The sequence below is a fragment of the Trypanosoma brucei genome, chromosome 9, assembly GCF_000002445.2.
Source record: "Trypanosoma brucei brucei TREU927 chromosome 9, whole genome shotgun sequence".
In the NCBI taxonomy this organism is placed as follows: Eukaryota; Euglenozoa; class Kinetoplastea; order Trypanosomatida; family Trypanosomatidae; genus Trypanosoma; species Trypanosoma brucei.
Genome location: NC_007282.1, coordinates 253,272 through 274,162, shown reverse-complemented (window position 1 = coordinate 274,162; position 20,891 = coordinate 253,272). Strand labels below are relative to the sequence as shown.

At 40.6% G+C, this 20,891-nt stretch overlaps 4 protein-coding genes and 7 pseudogenes across 4 annotated transcripts, besides 12 other annotated features; 2 read left to right on the top strand and 9 right to left on the bottom strand.

Moving 5' to 3' along the window:
• Nucleotides 1-916: 916 nt before the first annotated feature.
• Tb09.160.0160 (variant surface glycoprotein) lies at nt 917-2,377 on the bottom strand (the record flags this gene model as incomplete). Its single annotated transcript, XM_798320.1, has 1 exon — nt 917-2,377. The coding sequence occupies one exon, from the start codon at nt 2,375-2,377 to the stop codon at nt 917-919; it is 1,461 nt and encodes a 486-aa protein (XP_803413.1).
• A 1,538-nt stretch (nt 2,378-3,915) lies between these two features.
• Nucleotides 3,916-3,954: a microsatellite.
• Nucleotides 3,955-3,990: 36 nt separating this feature from the next.
• Nucleotides 3,991-4,042: a sequence feature (AT_rich).
• A 141-nt stretch (nt 4,043-4,183) lies between these two features.
• Nucleotides 4,184-4,225: a sequence feature (AT_rich).
• On the bottom strand, nt 4,199-4,518 carry Tb09.v2.0110 (annotated as a pseudogene).
• A 241-nt stretch (nt 4,519-4,759) lies between these two features.
• Nucleotides 4,760-4,780: a sequence feature (AT_rich).
• Nucleotides 4,781-5,033: 253 nt separating this feature from the next.
• Nucleotides 5,034-5,054: a sequence feature (AT_rich).
• A 13-nt stretch (nt 5,055-5,067) lies between these two features.
• Nucleotides 5,068-5,122: a sequence feature (T-rich).
• Nucleotides 5,123-5,361: 239 nt separating this feature from the next.
• Tb09.160.0150 lies at nt 5,362-6,819 on the bottom strand (annotated as a pseudogene).
• Nucleotides 6,820-7,063: 244 nt separating this feature from the next.
• Tb09.160.0130 lies at nt 7,064-8,176 on the bottom strand (annotated as a pseudogene).
• A 653-nt stretch (nt 8,177-8,829) lies between these two features.
• Nucleotides 8,830-8,876: a sequence feature (AT_rich).
• A 47-nt stretch (nt 8,877-8,923) lies between these two features.
• Tb09.160.0120 lies at nt 8,924-10,459 on the bottom strand (annotated as a pseudogene).
• Nucleotides 10,460-10,743: 284 nt separating this feature from the next.
• Tb09.v1.0020 (hypothetical protein, unlikely) lies at nt 10,744-10,983 on the top strand (the record flags this gene model as incomplete). The annotated part of the gene is made up of 1 exon (XM_798318.1): nt 10,744-10,983. The coding sequence occupies one exon, from the start codon at nt 10,744-10,746 to the stop codon at nt 10,981-10,983; it is 240 nt and encodes a 79-aa protein (XP_803411.1).
• A 330-nt stretch (nt 10,984-11,313) lies between these two features.
• Nucleotides 11,314-11,349: a microsatellite.
• A 53-nt stretch (nt 11,350-11,402) lies between these two features.
• Nucleotides 11,403-11,479: a sequence feature (AT_rich).
• A 180-nt stretch (nt 11,480-11,659) lies between these two features.
• Nucleotides 11,660-11,711: a sequence feature (AT_rich).
• Tb09.160.0110 (variant surface glycoprotein) lies at nt 11,711-13,216 on the bottom strand (the record flags this gene model as incomplete). The annotated part of the gene is made up of 1 exon (XM_798316.1): nt 11,711-13,216. One exon carries the CDS (start codon nt 13,214-13,216, stop codon nt 11,711-11,713), a length of 1,506 nt encoding a protein of 501 aa, XP_803409.1.
• Nucleotides 13,217-14,564: 1,348 nt separating this feature from the next.
• Nucleotides 14,565-14,666: a microsatellite.
• Nucleotides 14,667-15,020: 354 nt separating this feature from the next.
• On the bottom strand, nt 15,021-15,330 carry Tb09.v2.0100 (annotated as a pseudogene).
• A 511-nt stretch (nt 15,331-15,841) lies between these two features.
• Nucleotides 15,842-17,382, bottom strand: Tb09.160.0100 (annotated as a pseudogene).
• Nucleotides 17,383-18,074: 692 nt separating this feature from the next.
• Tb09.160.0090 (hypothetical protein, unlikely) lies at nt 18,075-18,614 on the top strand (the record flags this gene model as incomplete). Its single annotated transcript, XM_798314.1, has 1 exon — nt 18,075-18,614. One exon carries the CDS (start codon nt 18,075-18,077, stop codon nt 18,612-18,614), a length of 540 nt encoding a protein of 179 aa, XP_803407.1.
• Nucleotides 18,615-18,627: 13 nt separating this feature from the next.
• Nucleotides 18,628-18,648: a sequence feature (AT_rich).
• Nucleotides 18,649-18,721: 73 nt separating this feature from the next.
• On the bottom strand, nt 18,722-20,121 carry Tb09.160.0080 (annotated as a pseudogene).
• Between the last annotated feature and the right edge of the window lie 770 nt (nt 20,122-20,891).

Here is a 20,891-nt window from a genome sequence, read left to right as displayed (position 1 = left end):
TACGGTAATTTTAGTATATATGCACACTATGGGGTTCAGACATACTAAGAATGTGGCTATTTTACTGTCATAACAGTCCCACCATTATTTTTGATTATAAGCCTCACATAACAATAGTTTCATTATTAATAATACTCCCAATGTTCTTGGTACGGTCATCCTTGCAATAGGAGCTATCCATTTCTGTGTGAAATGAGGGGGACCACAGGCTCCTTCCTATATACATTTTAAAAATTACTATTTTTCTGACGTTTAATCAACTGTTGTATTTTGTGTTTTCTTACCTTCGTTATATACTTTTTCCGCTTTTCTGTGTATAACGTAACGGCTCTAATTGGCATGTGCACTAGACTCTGTTTATCTATTTAATATCCTCCATATCATCCAGTGTATAGTGATTCCCATAATCATATTTTTGTTTGGCACTACTCATATTCTATTTCCTTCATTTTCTTTTCTTCTTTTAATATTCCTTATGCTCTCCCACTTCCTCGTACTCATTTCCCCACTCACTGTCTTGCGTTAATTTCACACCTTCTAATGTTTTAAGTGCTTATATTTTACCACTTCATTCAAGTTTCAGAATAACCACATTGTAATGCTATTAAATACAAATTCACAACTTTCCTATCATAATCATTATTGTCATTACTATTACTATTGATAACCCTCACTAATATCCATGACATAAACGTTATTAGAAAAATTTCTGAAATGAATTTTTCTACTCTATCATCATATCACTTTACAACCATAGTTAATTTTCCTACAAAAATTACATTCTTTTTGTTTTTTAAAGTATGCTAGTTTTTTGTTACAAATTTGTTGAAACATGTCAAATTTGAGCAATTATAGCAAGTCTCATAAATTTTATAAAATTAAGAAAAAAAGGTTTTGTCAATAAATCTTAAAAGTGTTATGCTAGAAGCAAAAATTCAAGCAAAAGAGGGGACTTGATTACAGCTGAAATAACAGCCGCTCCCTCTTTAACTTTGCACTGTTTCTTTTCTGCGTTCCAATCACACTTTGTTTTGTCACAATTAGTTTCGGAAGAGGCTTTGCAATCAGCTGCGGTTGTTTTATTATCCCCGTCTTTCTTTTCTTCTGTTTTGTCTTCTGTGTCTGTTTTTTTAGAGGGATTTTCTGTTACGCTGGTTTTTTCTTGTTTAACTGCTCGCTGGTATGCCTGGGCAGTAAATAGGGCCAGAGCTTTATCGAAGTCGGTTTGGCTGGCAGCGTCTATGCTTATTGGTTGCGCATCATCTTGTAGTTTTAGAGTGCTGTCCGTTTTGCTGAGGTCATTTAACCACTTGGTTTGGATGCTATCCGTTCCTTTCCCGAGTAAATCCTTTACCGCTTCTTGCCTTTGGTTTTCCGGTTGGTCTTTTTTATATTTGTTGCTTAGTCTTAGGGCAATCTCCTGTGCAGTGCTGTCGCTCGAGATGCTGTCTAGCGATTCCGGGCCTAGTTTCTGCTGGTTTGTCGTTGGAAATTTCCGGGCGCGGCATAGGGCGTGGATGAGGGTCTCAGCTGTGTGTACGTGTATATCGTTTTGCTGGTTCGGTTCCCTGCACCCCGCGTCTTCTTCTATTTTCGGTGTGTCGAATTCAGGGGCCGGTTTCGATAGCGTAAGGAATTTCATGTCTACAGAGTCAGTGCTGGCTCCTGAGGCGCTTTCGCAGCCTGCGTTTCCTGCTATTGGACGCGTTACAGCTGAGCTGCCTTTGCTTTGCAGGTTGACCTCCGCTTTGTATTGACCGAAGAGCTTCGTTTGTATTAGTTTCAGTTTGTCTAGGGCTGGTAACTCACTTGCTGCTTTCTTAAGTTTCTCTTCACTGGACGCGGTGCTGCACTTTGCTGGCGCAGATGGCGTTAGTGTCAGACTTACCTTGCATCTCTGCGTTGCGCCGTGCCGCTGGTCCGTCGTGGCGTCCGTTTCCGCCGACCCGTATTTTTCAGTCGGCGCTCCGCCGCTTGTTCGGCCGCTGTCGGTGACCGCTATCCTGGCAGATAGCTCCTGTATTGCGTTTGTAAATTTTGGCGTCCATTCCGTTAGGTGCTTTTGCGCTTGTGATTCTCTTGCCGCTGCCAGTCCTGCTAGTAGGGTGTATGCAAGGCCCTTCTTGGTTCCTACGTGTTTTGCTGCTGCCAGTCGGAGCACTTTTGACTGGCTGTGAAGTTCTTCCGCTGCTTGGGCTAGGTTGCGTATTTGCTGGTCGAAATGCTGGCGGACGTTTAGCATGTACCTTATTTCAGTGCAGGCGTCGGTTATCGCCGCGGTGGATTGTGGGTCTTGGCTGCCGAGCACAGCCATTGACAGCAGTTTCAGTGCGAAGCAAGTTATTGTCGTGGCCTTCATCACTGTGCCTAGGAACATTCCTTAAATGTATAGAACAGCACCGTTTACAGGCTGCTTTCTGGTTGTCTTGTGCGATATAGCCTTTGTCGCTTTTGTGTTGGTTATGTTGGTTGTTTGAGTTTGTTTTTCTTCTGCTAGGTGAAAGTCGCGGTGTTGAGTGTGTAAAAGATATGTTTTTAAGGGTATGCTTTTTAGGCGGCGCCGGATACTGGTTTAGCAGCTTTGTACTTTGCTTCAGGTTAGAGTTCTGTCATTTGCGCAGCAGGTTTCAATCGCTTTGGGGGAATGAAATTGTAAACAATACTCCAAGACCTTGCTCACCGTCTTCCGGCTAGCTTCTATATGTCACACAGCTTCATACACAGGTCCCAGCACTCAGGGAACCCCATAGCGCGTAACTATGCCTCTTCGTACCAGTTTCGCGACTAATTTGGCCACTCCTTTCACCGATTACTTACTAAAGCGTACTTGTTTCTCACCTGCGTCACCTCTTCTCTGGTCAGTTGGTGTTCATGTATTATGGAAGGAACTAATCTCGCACTTAGTTGAGCTCCATAGATTATTCTTCTTCGTTTTTTTTGTATGTATGCTCTAGGTGTTGGTTATAGAGTTTCTGCTGCACAAGTTTTTATAATGATGTTTTTTTAGCGTAGAACCAATAAGTGACAGATTACAGCTGTCTTTGTAATCTGAAACTCTAAGCTACATCCATTTATAAAATTGAAACCTAACCTTGGCCTCATAATATATTAAATTCCAACCTATTCTCCGCTATATATGTCTCCTGTCGCTAAAATAATTTAAAACCTTTCTGTATCTAAAGTTTCAATCTTTATAGCTGTTGATGGGTCCTATTATTTTTAGAGTTTCATCTACACTCTGCAAGCGCAGGAGCAACAAAGTAACAGGAGGGGTTTCCACGACAACGATTCCTTGCCTGCTTGTTGTTCAGATCTTGCAGCTCTTTGCCTTGCTGGTGTTTAAGGTTTGCCAATTTGTGGTCAAAAACTGCCTTCATCCCTACTCTTTGTTTATTAATACGCGCACCTAACTTTCCATCTACAGCCACCTTTGTATGAATCATTCGTTCCTTGAATGGTCTTAGTGTGGCAAGCATACTAATACGTAATTGAAAAGGTGCAGGCATTTATACTTTCCACTTCAAAAACATTTTTTGTGGGTTTACATACGTACTATTTTATACTTTTGGTTGTGGTTTTTGGAGATGCTTGAAACAGAAGCATCTCCTTTGGACGCTGTTACGTACAGCATAGTAGCTACGTTTGCTCCATCCATTTTTGTTGTGCCTCCTCAATATCGAGCGTGCGTCGTGCTAGCTATGATGATTCCATGTTCGTTTCTGCGTTTCACAGTGCTTATATTACTGCTCCTTCTCCAGATTTAATTCAATATTAATATTCCCCACACTTTCATCTCACTCACTTATCCCCACTGAACCTTGACTGAGACAACATGTGCCTCGATTTGGCATTCTATTTAGTTTTTCTTGCCACTCATATCGTGATATTAGAATATACACACTCACAACACTCTTCTATTATTATTATAATTATCATTACTGCTCTTATTATAATATTCGTATTTACACTCTCTCACAACACTCTCCTATCATTATTATTTTTATAGTATTTCTTAAATATTGATAAAATAATGAAAATAAAAGGATAAATTGAAATTAAAATAGCATTAATTTTTAACGCACTATCACCTCGCTACTTTGTATATAAAGGCCAGTACGATACAAAATTTTTTTACTAACCTTCACAATTTAATTAAGAAATGTTAAAATATAGAAAGTTCTTGTAAATTATAAAAATCATTAAAATAGTAAATTCATAAAAAAAACAGCAATCAGGGCCATCTTTTTTCTAGTAGAAAACTACTATTTCGACACTTTTTTATGTCCTTGTCGTCTTCACTATATTTACTATTTCTAAATGCACAACTTTTTTTACCGACTGTTTTGTCAACCGCAGAAGCGGCTTTATATTTATGCGTTGCACATCCGGCTGCAGCTGCTCCATATTTTGGTGTCTTTCCTGATCCTGCTGCTGTGGTTTCTACTCCTTGTTTAGGGTTGCATTTTTTTTGTTGTCATCATAGTGGCAGCCGGCAGCTGCGCATCCTTCTTTGTGTTTTCTCGTGACAGCTTTGCATCTATTCTGTTCCTCTGCTGTTAGCTTCTAAAGAGATCCCTTTCGTTAGTCGTAGGGCTGAAATTCAAAACGGCAAAATGGGCGTTGATGGCATCGCTGGCTTACTGATAGCGAATATAGGAAAAAAATTAATTGAAGATGGCTGGTTTCCGAATAAGGTGGCCAACTGCTTTTTAAAAAAACCGGGACGCCGTTACAAATATATTTAACAAAGCTACAAATGAAAATAAAATTTAAAAATTTTCAAAAGCTAAAAGGAATGGGAGGAGGGAGGAAATCAAGTGCCTGCTGCCGCTTAAAAAAAATTAAGCGGTGAAAATAATAAATCAAAAAGTCTTTAAAAAAATTTAAGCGTAAAAAAAAAACAAGTCGTGGCGACGCCGCGGATGGAAAAAAAACAAAATCAGTTGGCGGCGGGGGTGGAAAAAAAAAGTCCGCTGCTCGGCTGGGGGGGGAGGAGGGTTAGGGTCCGCATAAAAAAACGGCCGCTGCATCACTTTAAAAAAATTAAAAAATTAGCAACGTATTGTGAAAAAAAAGAAAAAAGAAGAAAAAACAATTAAATAAAAAAACAGTTAGAGAAAAATTAACCCTAACCCAAATAACCATAACGATAAGACTGATCCTGAGCCGGAGAACCCTCTCTAACCCCCTTTTTAGCTTTTTTGTTTGCTAGACAAAAAAACAAAAAAAAAAGAGAAAATTTTTAGCTATAAAAAAATTTACACGTGCAGGAAGCCAACAATAATAATTTCTCGGTTGTATTTTTAGGTGTTAAAATATATCAAATAGAAAAGTTCTTAAAGGAAGTTTAGAGGAAAAAAATTATACTAGAACCAAAAACTCAAGCTGTAGAGGAGCCTTATTAATGACAAATGAATTGCTTCCTGTGGTGTTTGTGGCTTTCCCATCTTTTCCTTCCGCTTTCACTCCGTCTTCCCCACCTTTAGCTTTGCACTCACCTTTATCATTAGTTCCTTCCCATTTGCACTCACCATTACAATCAGCCTTAACCTTGTTTTTACAGTCCATTTCCTTTGGTTTGGGTGCTAGTTTCTTTTCTTTTACTTGTTCGTCAAACAGGCGTTGCTGTGCGGCATGTGCATGCGCTGCTGCTAGCTGTTCAGGTGAAGATAGTTCCGAGTATTTTTTGTCTTTTAGTTTGCCGCTTTCCCATACTTTTGCCGTTCGCTGGCCTATTTTTGTTAAGAATTTGTCTTTGAAAGCAGTAGCGTCTGTTTCGTATATATCGTCTATTTCTTTGTCCACGCTGCTAGTGTCAGGCGCCTTTTCTTGGATGGTCTGCCTAATTAGCTTCCTGAAATCTGGATCCGCTTTTAACATCGCTAGCGTTGTGTCTTTTAGGTCTGTTGGCATCGGTTGTATTTTCTTCCTTGCCTGGCACAGAGCATTTGCTACCTCTGCGTTGCTTGGCTAGTAGCTAACTTTTTCGGGGTAATCGGATTTGCAGTCGCCGCTGCCGTCTTCGTTTGTTGTCAGTTGCTCTGCCGCTGCCGTGTCTGCTTCGAATAGTTGTGCTTTTAGCACGTTGCCAAGCAATGCCGTGCTGCCTGTGCTGCTGCAGCCTAGCTCATTGGCGCTTGACTTCCACTGAGGGCTTGTTCCTGTGCAAGCTATCTGAATTCCTGTTGATAGCTTTAGTTTCGTTAGTGCAGTATCCGGTGTAAGTGGAGCCGATTTTTTGAGTGGGGTCGGCAGAGTGTCTTTTCCGCTGCCGATGGCGCCTTTTTGGTCTTGCGTGCATATATTCTCCGGCTTGATCTGGTAGTCGTTGACGACGCCTTTGTTGCCGCCGCTGCTTGGAGTGTTGTCGAATGTGGTGTCGGTCTGTTTCTTGTCTGCGGGTTGTTCTCCTGCCTTGCTGGCGGCATGATGTGCCAGAATCCCTATTTTGGCTGACACTACCGTTTTGAACTTGAGGATCTGTACGATGTTTGCTTCTAGTGCTTTTGCCGCCGTACGGAGCCCCTTGTTGGCGTGCGCCTGAAGAAGGGCGAATGCTTTTTGTTCCTTTCCTTGCGTTGCCGCGGCTGCTAATGCCCATTGACTGAGAAGCAGCGAGTTGGAGGCCGCGACGCTTGCTGCTGCGGTTACTTTGGCTTCGTAATGTGCTGCTGTTGCTTGAAGCAACTGTGCTGCGTCGCACGTTGTGGTTAGTGTCGAAACAGCATTGGCGTCCGTAATCTTTTCGGCCGTACAGATGCTGGCGCTTAGCAGCTTCAACATTAGCGCTGAAAAGACCACAGAAGCCTGAATGTACATTTGCTTGGTGTTTGTGTGGCTGTGTAGATAGTTTTTGTGCAAGTTTCCTTTGTGTTTTTATGACTAATATGTTGCCTTGCTTTTTCTTGTTGACCCTTATTTTGTGTATTTCTTGCCACTGAGGTGGTGTGCAAAGTTGTTTGTTTCTTCTTCTTGTGGACTGTTTAACCATTTTAATTCTTATGGTGCTTTGTTTCCCTGGCTGCATTGATTATTATCTGCTTGGAAGGCGGTTTAATTATGATTATATTTTCTTAGCCTTAAAAAAATCCCCTTCCTTAAATGCATTTCCGCAAATACTTTCATATTCAAAATTCAATTTCTCTCCAGACACTGCATAAGTTTGAAGTTGCCCTAGATTATGACTCCTAATTTTTTTACTTTTATATTTGTCATACTAAGTCAAGTTTGTCATAATTTCCTTTGCCCTTTCCCTCCAAGAAAAGGCGTTTCCTGCGAGATGAAGGAATGCAGCTTGCCCAATTGGGCCACTTACTGGTATGGAAAAGTAACGCTCCTCATAATCTAATCCAATAGAGCCTCTTGGTAAAAGAAGTCTCGTGCCTATATTAGTTTCTTTGTACACACTCCAAAGAAGTAACGGCTTATAAATGCTCTGTTCTGACAACCACTCATCCGTCATTTTAAGTATTTCATCAAACGCTTTCTAAAACTTTCTGAATGCCCAAACTCTTCCTATTATACCACCTCCATTCAAGTATGCTTTTTGAGTTATAGGCCACTTAAGTAAGTGCGTTAGGTTTCTTTGGTCCTCTGCCAAGTAAGAGACTTTGAAAAACCACGCGCACCTCTCCATATGCTCTCTGTGCTCTGAGTTTAAAATTAAGTCTAACTGAGGTTCATAATACTCAGCTGTTGACATAAATAGAGTAGGGGAAATATGCTTCTCTTTTACTATATCTTCTTCACTAAACTTATCCTCATTAGATACTGTATATTGTATAAAATATTCCACAGCATTCTCATAATTATCATACTTTTGTTGATCAGTAACAATAACATCAGACCATCAACACTTATTAAAATGTCCTCATCACTTGCATTCTGCTTCTGTAAAAACTCCATAACTTATTTAGGTCTTTTAACATAACTATACAAACCTCCCATCACAACTGTAATAATTTCAATATTGCTTAGTTTCGCACTCAGTATGAATCTACATCATCCTTGAGTTCCATGAGATTACACTACAACCACAAACACTCTTGGCCTCTTTAGAATATTCTCTGTTACTTTTGTTGTGCAATTTATTTTATCATTTGGGATGTATACAGCGCATACACACTAAATGTAATAGCAACAGTAATAGTAATGTTCCCGCAATACCAAATTTCATTTCATAACATACTAACAAAATTTGAGATCTTATAAGAAAACTTAGAAACCTTAAGAAAAAAGTTAATTTAGTTTCTATTATTCTTCCATATATAATTATGTATATGTAAGTTGTGATATATCTTTCACAATGTGTTTGCTCAGTATTTTAAGCTTATAGTTCTGTATACATGTATGGTTTTTGTTTTTAGAGGTTATAATAGCCATATGTGCCCGCCCCTCAATGCTTTGATAATTCGTATCTATGAATTGTTACGGGAATTACACTAGTTAGTTACACTCATTAATTCAGATATAATAATAAGTTTATCACGTTTGCGTGAAAACTGCCACAATCATTCGCTAGCCTTGAGTTCCTCAGATTAGAATGATTTTCTGAGGCATTTCTGTTGTTAGCTGTGTGATAATCTCTGCTGCATATTCTATACATTTTTGAGTGAAGTTTAAAGCACAACACTCTCCTATTATTATTATTGTTGTTGTTGCTATTAGTATAACCCTAATGCACAGAAAACAAAGGTAAACAAAGTTAGAAGTTTATTAGAATAGCACTTTGTTTTCACACGATATTACTTTACCACTTTGCACACATAGCGCACTGTCATACAAAAATTTTATATTTTTCAACAATTTCCACATTTTCACCAAAAAGTGTTATAATATATCAAATTTTATCAAAATATTATATTTTAGTATTTTTAGGAAATTTCATGAGTTTCATAAAATCATGCAAGAATTCTTAAAATCCTTAAAATTCTACCGAATCAGTGAAAGCAGAAGCAACCAAAGAAATTTTCTAATTCATAAGGAAACTGAAATCTTTGCAAGTTTCCCCTTCCCATTTACAGCTTTTGTCACCTTCAAATTTTGTCTTATCAGTTCCGTGCGCTGCACACCCATTTGCTGCTGCTCCCTCTTTTGGTGTCTTTCCTGTTTCTGCTGTGTTTTTCTGGCCCGTAACCTGATTATCACCTGGTTTACAATGTGCCCCTGTCGTTTCTGTTTTTCCTTCCCATTTACATTTGTTTGAAATACACGTCTCGTTCGTGGTATACTGTGTGCAGATAGCTGCCGGAGTTTGGATGTTTTCTTTTGCCGTTGTGCCAGGTTCTGAAGACCTTCTACTGGTCGTGTATAGTATCTGCTCTGCTGAATTGTTTAGTATTTTTAGCTTAGTTGCTAATTCACGCAGCGTCTTTTCAGCTGCGACTTGCTTTTCACTTTTTTCCACTGCCTTTTTTAGGTTTGTCAGCCACTGTAGCTCAGGCTTATTTTTGAGTATGCTGTCGCCGCTGTACTTGACACAGGCACCAGCAGTCCCGGCACTAGTCTGTCCTGTGCAGCCAGCTGCCCCGATGCCGGCCATGTACCCTAGGACGAACTTTTCGACCAGCCCGCTGCCCTTATGCTTGTTTGCCCTTGTTAGGAACGATAGTAACCTCGAATTCAGCAGGCTTTGGGTGAGCTGCTCAGGAACGAGATAAGGTGGACAGCGCTCGGCTATTTTTTCGGCTCGTTCTTTGCCGTCAGTGTTAGCCGTCCAGGCGTTGTTGTTTGGCGCTTCGTCGCAGCCCTCGCAACAAGCGAGCCCGGCGTCAGTGTCAGTGTTTTTGCCAGCACATAGACAAAGGAGGTCCCAGTAGAGCGCTTTCCCTGCCTTTGTTCCTGGGCTTGCTGTCGCTGTCGTTCCTTTACCGCATTCTGTCTCCCTGTTGCCGCTTGCGAACTTGAATGTTGCTGTTGCCTTGGGCGCGCCGTAAAGAGATCTTTCCAGGTCGTCTGAGAGGCCAGCTGCTTTGAGGTCTTCTTTGACTTGTTGTGCAGCTTCGTGTAGTGCTATGGCGGTTTCTGTGATCATCCTGACACTCTGTTTTACCTCGCTGTTATTACGGTGCTTGTGCCATACCAGTAGAGCCTTTGCTTCGGCATCTGAGGGATTGAGGTTCTCTACGCGACTCCACTGCTCCCAGTGCTTACTATAATAGACTTTTGTGCCGGTATGCTTCGCTGATACAGCTGTCCAATCCTTTGTCTTGTCGGCCGCGACGTCAGCTCGTATCGCGTCATCGCCAATTGTGTAGTTGATTGCTATTAGGCTTCTTATGCTGTCCGCAATGTCTTGTTGCTCCGCTTTGTTTTGGAAGTTTGCTTTCGCTAAAGTTATTAAGCCACACAAAGCAGCAAAGTCCTCGGCGTTTGCACTTTTAACTGCGACCGCTGAGCATTGCTTGATCGTTGTTAGCACGCCAGCCACAACAAACGACAGCAGCGGCTGTATTAGCATTGATCCTGTAACTACGTTGGCTTAAATCACTTGGATGTCGCTCAGTTAAAGGCGTTGATGACAACTGGGGTTACAATTAGTGCCAGTTTTGAGTGGTAGATAAGAAAAAACAGCTGAATACGCTTGTCTCAAGTGCTGCGGACCATGGATTCTACCGCTTGTGCGCGTCGCCGTGCTCGCGGGCCACCTTCGTGGTGATTGCTGGAAGAAAGCTCCGATCTGCATCCGTTCACAGTTTCTGGTCAACCTTTGTTTTCCACCTACAAAGTTATCCCTGTCTTGCCATGAAGCTTTCTGATAAACTGAAAGGACATACTTTTTCTATGGATAAACATACTTTCGTTAACTTGCTACTAAACGGCCGGTGGCGCCATCACATTAAAAACCACAGTGTCAACCATTTCTGGTGTTGCATTTATACATCTTTGAGTTATTTACCGCAAATACTCTCCTCTTGTATTCTTTTTATCTGTGCTGTAATTTCACACACTCTCTTGTTCTATTCTATATTTCTGTTTCTTTAGTTTTAATCTTCTGTTTTTTACCGCTGTGAAAAACATCGCAACTTCTTTGGCCACTGCACTTGATTCTCTCTTCCTCCATCTTGTTGCATACACTAACGACAATCACTATTTTTGTGCTTGAATCTGCGCACACTCTATCTCTGTCTCTCTCTCATTGTATTTTTTTCATTCCTATAATAATTTTCCCCGTGCTCCCTTTTCCAATCTTCATCCATTACCTCAATTGAAATCTTTCCCTTGTTGTAAGTGCTTTTATTATGGCGCCATTCCAGCACTTTCTATTAATTTTATTCTAGCATCCGCGTATAAACACTCACAACACATTCCTAATATCATTATTATTATTATTACTACTGCTCTTATTATAATATTCGTATATATACACATTCACAACACTCTTCTATCATCATTATCATAACTATTATTATTTTTATAATTGTAAACATAACTAATATGCATAAAATAATGAAAGAATTAAATAAACAAATTATAATATCACTCATTTTTCTCACTCAATTTCCCTAATAGGTTTACACAGATAGACCACCATCATAGATATTTACTAAAATCTCAATTTTTTTTATTTTTTCAAAACTCTTACTAATTTTCACGTTTCCATCACAAGCGCTATAGTATATCAAATTTGGGTAAATATTAGCTAGCTCTTTCGAAACAGTTAATTTCATAAATTTCATTATATTTAGAAAAATTCTTTTAATAATTTTAATCATAGTAGAAAAACTGCAAGCAAAAGAGGGGCCTTGTTAATGACAAAAGAATTGCTTCCTGTGGTGTTTGTGGTTGTTTTGCCATCTTTCCCTCCTGGTTCTTGGTTTGCTTTTTCTGCTGCTTTTTTGCCCTTGTCGCTTAATATGCATTTTGGTCCTTCAGTTTTGTCTTTGTCGTATTTGCAGTTTTCATTATTACCGCAATCTTTTTCGTTTTGTATTGCATTGCAAATTTGTTCTTGTGTTTTTTCAGCTTTTGCGGTGGTTTCTTTCAGCCTACTATTTTCACTTTTGAGCTCGCGGGTCGCTGTTAGGGTGGCGGCCGTGTAGAAAAAAAGTGCCTTGGAAAGGTCATCTGCTGTGCTTACTTCACTTAGATTACTGAACTTGTGTGGGTCCTCCCCGGCTCCTATAGTTTTTCCAGCGGTTATCTGTTCCCATAGTTTCTCAGTTTTTTCGCCGTCGGCGCCAAAGTATCTGATTTTTAGTTGCTGGTTTTGTGCTGAAAACTCTGTTGGCTTCTTGTTGGGCGAAGCTCCGCTCAGTACCGTGTACAGGGCTTCCATCGCTTCTGCTTCCGTGGCTAGTTGTTTGAGCATGGCTTTTGGATCTTCCAGGGCATTTTCCGTTGTGTCTAAAGTTAGAGCTTTAAGGCTTTTGTGGGCTTTTCCGAAGAATGTTTGTTCAGCTTCCAGGTTTGCGCCTTCGAACTTGTTTAGCGCCGGTCGAGTGGGCTGCTGCGATGTCGTGCCTTCAATTGCTCCGAATGCCAGGTGGACTTTTGCCCCTGCGCTTATCTGTATTCCGGCTGTTGTGCTCCCCGATCCGCTTGCGGTTTCAAACACACCGCATGTCCCTGTTTGCCCTGCGCCGTCAGTGGTGGTTAGGGCTGTTAGTTTCACAAAACCGTCGTCGTTGATGTCTCCTTTGTTGAACCCTGTTTCGGTTGAAACCTCTGTTGCTGTTAGGGTGGCACAGCCTGTGGTGTCCACAGCGGGTCTGCCGTCTCCTTTTTTTCCGTTGCTGTTGAGGCAGTAATGGGCGCCGTCACTCGCGTGCTTTAGAAAATGTACAGCCGACACAATTCCGCCTGCTAACTCGCCGCTGTACTGCGTTGCAAGTAATCCTGTTTTCACACTGTCCGACACGGTTGATTGGATCTTTGCTGCTTTCTTTTGAGCTGCCAGTGCTAACGCGAGGGCTGTGACCTGGTTGTCAAGAGGCGAAGTTCGTTGGCCGAATAGGAGAAGTCGCATGCTCATCTTGTTTAGGTTGTCGATGGCCGTTAGCTTTGCGCTTAGTTTTGAGATGGTTATACCAGCCGTCTTCCTTAGCTCTTTGGCGAGCTCGCACTGCGGCTTCCATAGCTCTGACTTAACAGCAACATGGGAAGCTGAGCTGCTGCTCGCACTTGCGAGTGCCAGTAATAGTAAGCTGACTGCACGCTTTGACGTCATTCCACGGCAGTCTATTGAGGCTTTAGAATAATGGCAAGGGGCGCACATTGCTTTGTATGGTGTGCTGTAGCAGACTTGGTGTTGCGCTTCTCCACAGCAGCGATTATTAAAACAGGATAAAATTCCTGTGATATGTTCTAGACATGGGTTTCTAAGCTGCCGAAGTTTTTGAACTTATAACTTGCCTCGCTTGTAAATAAAGCAGATCTGTAAGTTAGGCGGCATTAATGCTATTTCTACGTTACTGAGAACATTTAAAGAGTTTTAGTGCCTATAATGACGCTTATCGAAGCAAGCTAATATTTCTGTTTGCTTCTAGATAGTGAATTTTCCACGGCTCTTCGCTAATAGAATTTTATGCTACTTATATTGTAATTTGGGTGATGGTGCTCTGCTGCACAGTCAACAGCCCGATAGTATCATCTTTATATGCATCAATTTAGTCTCCCAATGGTTTGCCGGTCTTTCCTTCCTTTTTGTCGATGTGTGACTTTTATTTACTCTTCTGTAGTTTTTCTGCCATTACCCTAGCTGTCATATTGGTTTCTAACATTTCTTTTGTATTGCCGCACCTTTCTGCCTATATATGGCTTCTCTCTACCATATGCTTTGCTGGCACAATGCTTGCATTTCTTATAGATTAGCTATTGAATGGTGTACGTTCAGTGTGTGTAGTTTATCTTTCAGCACGAATCTATGATTAAATATTTAAAAATTAGCTTCAACAACGCACACTGCTGAACACTACATGCATTCTACTTTTCCTTGCATCATTTTTAATTTCTACTGTAAGTTGCCATGGGAATCGCAGTAGCTAGTAACACCGATGTTTTGAGATATAATAATACTTTTACCACTATTGTGCACTACGAAACTCAACCTTAAGGTTCTGTTTTGAGACCCCATTGAAGTTGTTTTATTAACTACTACTACAGTTGTTTATCCCACCATAATCTCCGCAGTATCTTCCATCTATTTCTTTGTGAAGTGTGGAGTACAATATCTTCCTGTTTAATTTTTCTTTGATCTCTGTTGTTTCGTTGCGTATCCTATCGCTTTATTCTTTATTATTTTATTCCAGTCACCTCTTCTTCTACTGCGGATAATATAGCAGCCTCATTTAGCCTGTACATTTGAGTCTGTCTTCTTTCTTCACTGACCCTTCTTCATATCTTTTTGGATAATGACACAATCGCAATGTTTGTGTCTGAAACTGCTCATAATCCATGTACACATATTTTTTTCTGTACCTCTCAATCTCTAACTCTTTTCATCCTTACTTTCTAACACAAATTAAATCTTTTCCTTTATTTTAACTGCTTCCATTTTTGTCTCCCCACTTAGTCGCTACCACTTTTATTATAATATTAGTTTATATACACTGACAATACTTTTATATCATTATCACTATCAATACTATTATTATTATTATTATTATTATTATTATTATTATTATTATTATTATTATTATTATTATTATTATTATTGCTCTCATTATAATATTCGTATATACACACTCATAACACACCCCATTACAAATACCATTTTTAAAATTTCTATACGATTATTATATTCGCAACTAATATGGATTAACTAAACAGAGAAGACAAGAGAAGAGTAGCACTCATTTTTCATTCCCTATCACCCACTGCTTTGCATCCATAAGCTACTATCATATACATTTAATAAAGTTCTACATTCTTAAAATCCTTATAATTTTCTACAACTTTTACATTTTCAAGAAATAGTGTTAAAACATATCAAATTTCGCAAACTTCAGAAAAATTATCAATTTCTTTTAAGAAAGAAAATTTTATAAACTTCATAAAATGGAGCAAATATCCTTACAATTCTAAAATCATACCAAATCCATAAAATCAGCAGCCATACTTAGAGCCAATTTTTTATTGACAAGGATACTGAAAGAGAGTCACTCAGGTTTGGGAAGTTTGCCTTCTTTGTCTGTGAAAGTTATCCAACCACATTTACAAGGGCCACAAGCTGGCAGTCCTTCATTCTTGTTTTTCACCAGATGTCTGATCCTGGTGGCTAGAGAAATTAGTTTGCCAGTCTTTCCCTCACGATTCTTGGCTTGCCTTTTCTAGTTCTTGTGTCAACTCCTTTTTCAACTCACATTTGTCTCTGACACCGTTAAAAACACACCTCTGACAGTTGAACGGCTTTAGACGTCTGGTGCCAGCCACAGATTGTGCCGCTGAGGGTTAATTGCTTATTTTCATAATCTGCTGGTGACGAATGTTTCCCTATTTCCTTAACTTTCCCTTTAAAAGGAAATCGTTCTGCGCAACGAAATTGCAGCGCGCCAGCTTTAAAAAAAACAGCGTGCAGCCCCTTCGTCTACGCACCAGAGTTTTTTAAAAAACAAATTAAGCACCGCTTCAAGTGCGGAGGGCGAATAAGCTTTAAGGTCCGCGTCAAGAGAGAGCCGCTGCATTACATTTAAAAAAATGGAAAATTATAAAAAATACCAAAAAAAAAGAAAAATTAAAACCTTAAAAAACTCAATAGATAAAAGGGGAATTTTTGAGCCACCAACAAAAAATTTAAAGAATCAGAATTTTTACAAACAACAAAAAAATCTCGGCTGAATTTAGGTATTAAAATATATCAAATAGCAAAGTTTTAGAAAAAATTCTTTAAATACGGAAAAAATTAGAAAACCAAGGCCACAAATGCAGAAACAATCATGGCGAATTGTTTGTGTGCTATAATGGAGGAATCTTTGCATTTTTCTTCAATCCCATTTACAGTCAGGTGATTTGAAATCTTTCTCCGGTTTCTCTTTGCACCTATCTTATGGTGTTGATGTCTCTCCAGTTTGACTTTGTGTTACAGGGACACCATTTGCTGTGGCTTTTGTTGCATTATATTTGCACCTTTTTGTACCATCGCTTTCTTTTTCATAACTGCATTCATTTTCTTTGTTGCATGCCTCTTCCGTAACTATTTGATTGCATTTGTTAGTCGGCTGAGCCCACTGGTTGCCTTTGCGGTTGACATTGTCGATGCTTGTCTGACCGGCTGTTGGAGGTGTGGTCTTCTGTAGCAGTGCTGTTGCATAGGCTTTATTTTTGGCCACAGCAAGTTGCTGCTCGAGCGCTGTCGCTTCTGCGATAGCTGCTTCTTGTTGCCGCAGCTCGTCGTGGAGAGCTAGCAACTTCTGGGCCCAGGGGATTGCAGCAAAATCGTTGCGGGTAGTGCCGTCATAGCCACTGTACTTTATGCATATGCCGGCCGCTTTGTTGCCGTTGCAGCTGCTTCCTGTTTCGAGCACCCCCAGGTAGCCGTCGCCGCCTACTCTTCTTATTAGGTTTTTGACCTTGTTTATGAGACCCATTAATAGGGTTGATGTTAGGTGCGTTTTTGTTGGCCCGGCGCAGTGTTTTGCTATTTCCTCGAATCCGTTCTTGGTCATGGCGTTGGTGCTCGATGTCCACTTGTGAGTATCTGCCTGGTTTCTTGCGCACACTTTTTCTGTTTGGGTGTAGTCTCGTCCGCAGGTAAACTAGATAGCGCCTGCGATTGTATCTTTTTTTTCCGCTTCCTAGGCCGACGCATATCGTTTCCCTTGCTTGTGTGTTCAGACCGTCATAGTTTCTCGTTGGCTCAAAGTCTGGTGTCTCCTCTTGTTTGACCCCGTATATAGCTTCGTTTAGCGCTGCTTTAATGGTTTCCGGTGTGTGTTTTTTTCCTAAGCTTTGTTTGTTGGCGATCCGCGTCGCTAGGAATTGTGCTTCTGCTGCTATTTGTGCTAGACTTGCTTTGGCCCCTGCCCTTTCTATTGGGTTTAAGGTTTCGAAGCCGCTGTTTTTTATCTCTGATGCCGTTCCTTGGTCGGCTAACCTGGCCGCGGCGGCGGCCCACTTTGGCCAACTTTTTTTCCAGTGGCCAGGGCCTGTTGTGCCTGGCGGAAGCTCTTTTATCCACTCTTTTTTTGCCCCGTCCTTACTGAACCGCTTCTGCCACGACTCATCTGCTAAGCTCATGTTAAGGGCTAGAACGACCCCTTCCAGGTCAGCTGTCTGATCCGGAAATTGGTTAATGGTTATGCCCGATCGTGAAAGATCGACAATGGCACACAATGCACCAAATTCCTGCTCGTTTGCTCCCGCCGGTATGTTGCCTCTTGCTTGCTCTGCCGTTAGTGCTAAGGCAAGCAGCGCCGTCACTGCCACCGTCGCTTGGAGCGTCATTTAGGCTTTCGTTTTTTGTTTTACCTGCTTTACAATTGTCCCCGGCGTAGTTGTTCGCCGCTATACTTGGTTAACAGTCGTTTACTGCCGCTTGCAGGTGCTTTCGCCGGGACTTTCTTGCACAATCTACGAAACACAGAAGAAAAGCAATTATGATTGGTCGTGTTTGTAGCTACAAGCCCTATTTAGAGCATCTTGTTCCAAAGCCGTATGAAGTTGTTGGTCTGCCATGTCAAATGGCATTTTGGTATCTGCTTAGCTGAAGTTAGTGGCTCGCGTACCGTTGTCGTCTATGGTCTGGTCGTTGGCGTCCGCCGCGGTGTTAAGGTGTGTGTGCGGTCCTGCTACGGTGTCTTGTGTTGTGACTTGTATGCAGTCGTTTCGAAATGACGACAAATCGTCGGTGGTTACGTTCTTTCTTATTTTAGTAGTTGTTACTGTCCTTGGGTTTGTGTCTGACACAGTCAGAAAACATCTTTGTCACCTTTTTCCCATCTACAATTTTCCATTCTCATACCCTTAAAAAAACCACATTCAATCTATCTGTCGCCACTGACTTAGTTTTGTCGATTAAGATAGGAGCTTGCCATAAATTTAAAACCTCATTCGGAACAATTATCTATAGAGTAGCACATATTCATTTTTGTGGGAAATGTGGTGTAAAATCTCCTCTTCCTATATCATTTTCTCACATGATGAGCTACTACGTATTCTGTTGTTTTACTCTGTATTTTCTTCCCCTTTTTTCAATCTCTGTCACTACTTGTACGAATGACATAAAAAAATTATTTAGACTGTTTACTGCATTCTGTCTATTCATATTGGCCAATCAATTATCTTCTCGTATAATGATTCCCATTCTCACGCTCATTTATGTAAATACTCACGTTCCATCTTCCTCATTATTTAACTTATGTTACACTATGCCCATTGTTTTAAGTTCTTATATTTTTCTCATCCACTTAGTTTTCTGTGCCATAATCATTATAATATTATTGTATACACACTCCAAAAACTCCCCTATCATTATCATCACCTTTATTACCATAATCATTATAACCCTACCTAGTATCCATAAAGTAAACAAAATAAAGCAAATTGAAAAATTTCCTAGTGACACCAATTTTTCATACGTTATCACCCTACAAAGTTTTATCCATAGACCACAGTCATACAAAAAATTAAAAAATTTCAAATTCTCTATATTTACACATTTTATCAAAAAGTTTTAGAATGTATCAAATCTTATTAAATTTTTTTATTTTTCTCAGAATATCAAAATTTTGTAAATTTCACAAAATGGAACAAAAACCTTTTACCAACAATTCTTAAAATTTGATTATTTAATAAAAAATGCAAGCAAAAGAGGTGCCTTCCTAATGACAAAAGAATTGCTCCCTATGGTGTTTGTTGTTCCAGTTTTTTCTTTGTTTTCTCCCTCACTATTTTTCTTAGGTTTACAAGTTTCTTGTGTTTTTTCTCATTCACACTCTCCTGTGCACGCATCACCCTTTTTGTCACTGCATCCTTGGACGCCTTTGAGAGTCGGTTCGCCGCTCGCTTGTGGGTCTGCTTCTATCGCCAGTCTTTTGAGTGTCTCCCTTGCTAAAGCGTCAGCAAGGTCGGTGAAAGTTTCTACGCTTGTCAGCGGCTGTGTCTTTTTTTTTAGCCGTTTTCGGAGATTTCGGTTTGTTTATTTCCTGGGGTCTCATACACTACTTTGTTGAAGTTTTTTCCGCCATCGCCGTATGCTGTGGTGAGCGCCTTCTCTAAGGTTTCGGCCGGGCTTGTCTCCTCTTTTTCGTTGTCCTGTTTTTGCAATAGGGACTTTATTGCTAGCCGCCTGAATAGTCCTGTTCCTGCTATGCTGGTGTAGTCTGTAATCTTTGCTTCACACGATGTGCTCGTGTCCGCTTCTTTTAGCTTCCTGAGAGCAGCGTTTAGGTTTGTTATATTATCATCAAGAAGCGCAATTTCGTTGCCAAAATCCGCGCTCGTGGTATGCGTGTTTGAATGCCAGGCGCCTGTTGTGTCTGCTACGGTGGCTGTCGTATGGCTGATATCAATTTCAATCCAGCCGCCGTTGCTGATCGCTGCGTCATGACAGCTCGTTGGCGACGTGACTGACGAACACTTTATTTGCGTCTTCGCCTTTAGCTTGAACTCCTTTATGTCCGGTTCGTCGCCGGCCGTTGTGTCCGTTATGTCCGTTCCCTTTTCTGTTTCTGTTGCGTCGTCGCAATTCCTTTTATCAACTTTTCCCAGGGTCTTCGTTGTTGCTGCATTTTCTTTGAAGTAGCCGGAGGTGTCCGCCGTCAGCTTCAGTTGAGAAGTCGCTTTTACAAAATTTTGCATTATGGAGTAAGCTTTTTGAACTTTTGAGCCGATCCGTGCTGCCGTGTCAAATTTTTTTTGGGCGTCTCTCAGCTTTGCTTCGCATTGATCCAAGATGGCTCCGGCTGCCCCTTTTACTGGCACCGCTGCTTTAGCAAGAGCCTTGTCGCCGCTTAACGTTGCTATTTGAAGTTTTAACAGTTGTTTCAAATTATCTTCTGAATTCTTTCGGGCGTTTGCTATGCGTATGTCGTAGTATTTTATTATTTTTTCCAGTCGTTCATTGCAATCGCATGGATTTAAGCAGGCAGCGTTTGTTTTCGCTTCGTTTGCGGTTACCTGTACTAGTGTTAGCAATATCCATAGCGACACCTCGCCTTTATTGATGTTTCTCTTCACTTTCATTGTTCTCGCTATATTTTAGTCTATGCCTGCTATTGTATCCTGTAGGTGTAATCTGCATATTTTTTTGTAGTGAAAGGACACAGTTTAGTTGGCCTCCAGAATGTGCGTTACACGCCTACTTTTAGTGTTACCTCATCGTTTTCGCAACGGATTATACTTTTTGACATCGGTATGAATCTTGTGCTGTGCTGGGCTGGTCTACTGTGCACTGCCTCTCCTTTTGCCGTCGGACAGGTCCTTCGGGCACAAAAAGGGCAGAAGGGAACCCCCATTTTGTTACAGTTCAACGCCACATTTATCAGCTATTAAACTCCTGTTTTTGCAGCAGTCTGCCGCCGGTGACTCCGCTGGTTGAAGCAGTGGCTACCATATCTGCTGTTCTTTATTCTAGGTTTTGTTTTTTCCAAGCTGTTCGACAATAAGTTGTGCGGAAATGAAGAGCTTTCACTGCGAGTAACAAAACCATTAGGACAATTGCTTTGATGAACATCTAGAACGCCTCGTTTGACTGTGTGTAGTCTGCTCACTGAATTATATTCCTTTGAAAGTTGCCGCACTTCAATTCCTAATTTACGCAGTTTAATAAAATTATAATGAACTTATCAGCATAATCTATTGAAATCGTCTAGTTATGCCAGCGTTTACACAGAAAATAAATGCATGACGCTTCTACATAAAAATTGCTGATTTTTGTCACTAATGTATAGCGGAAGGTCCACCATCAAAAAAAAACTACAGTAGACGTCATCATCTCTGCAGTATAATTTATT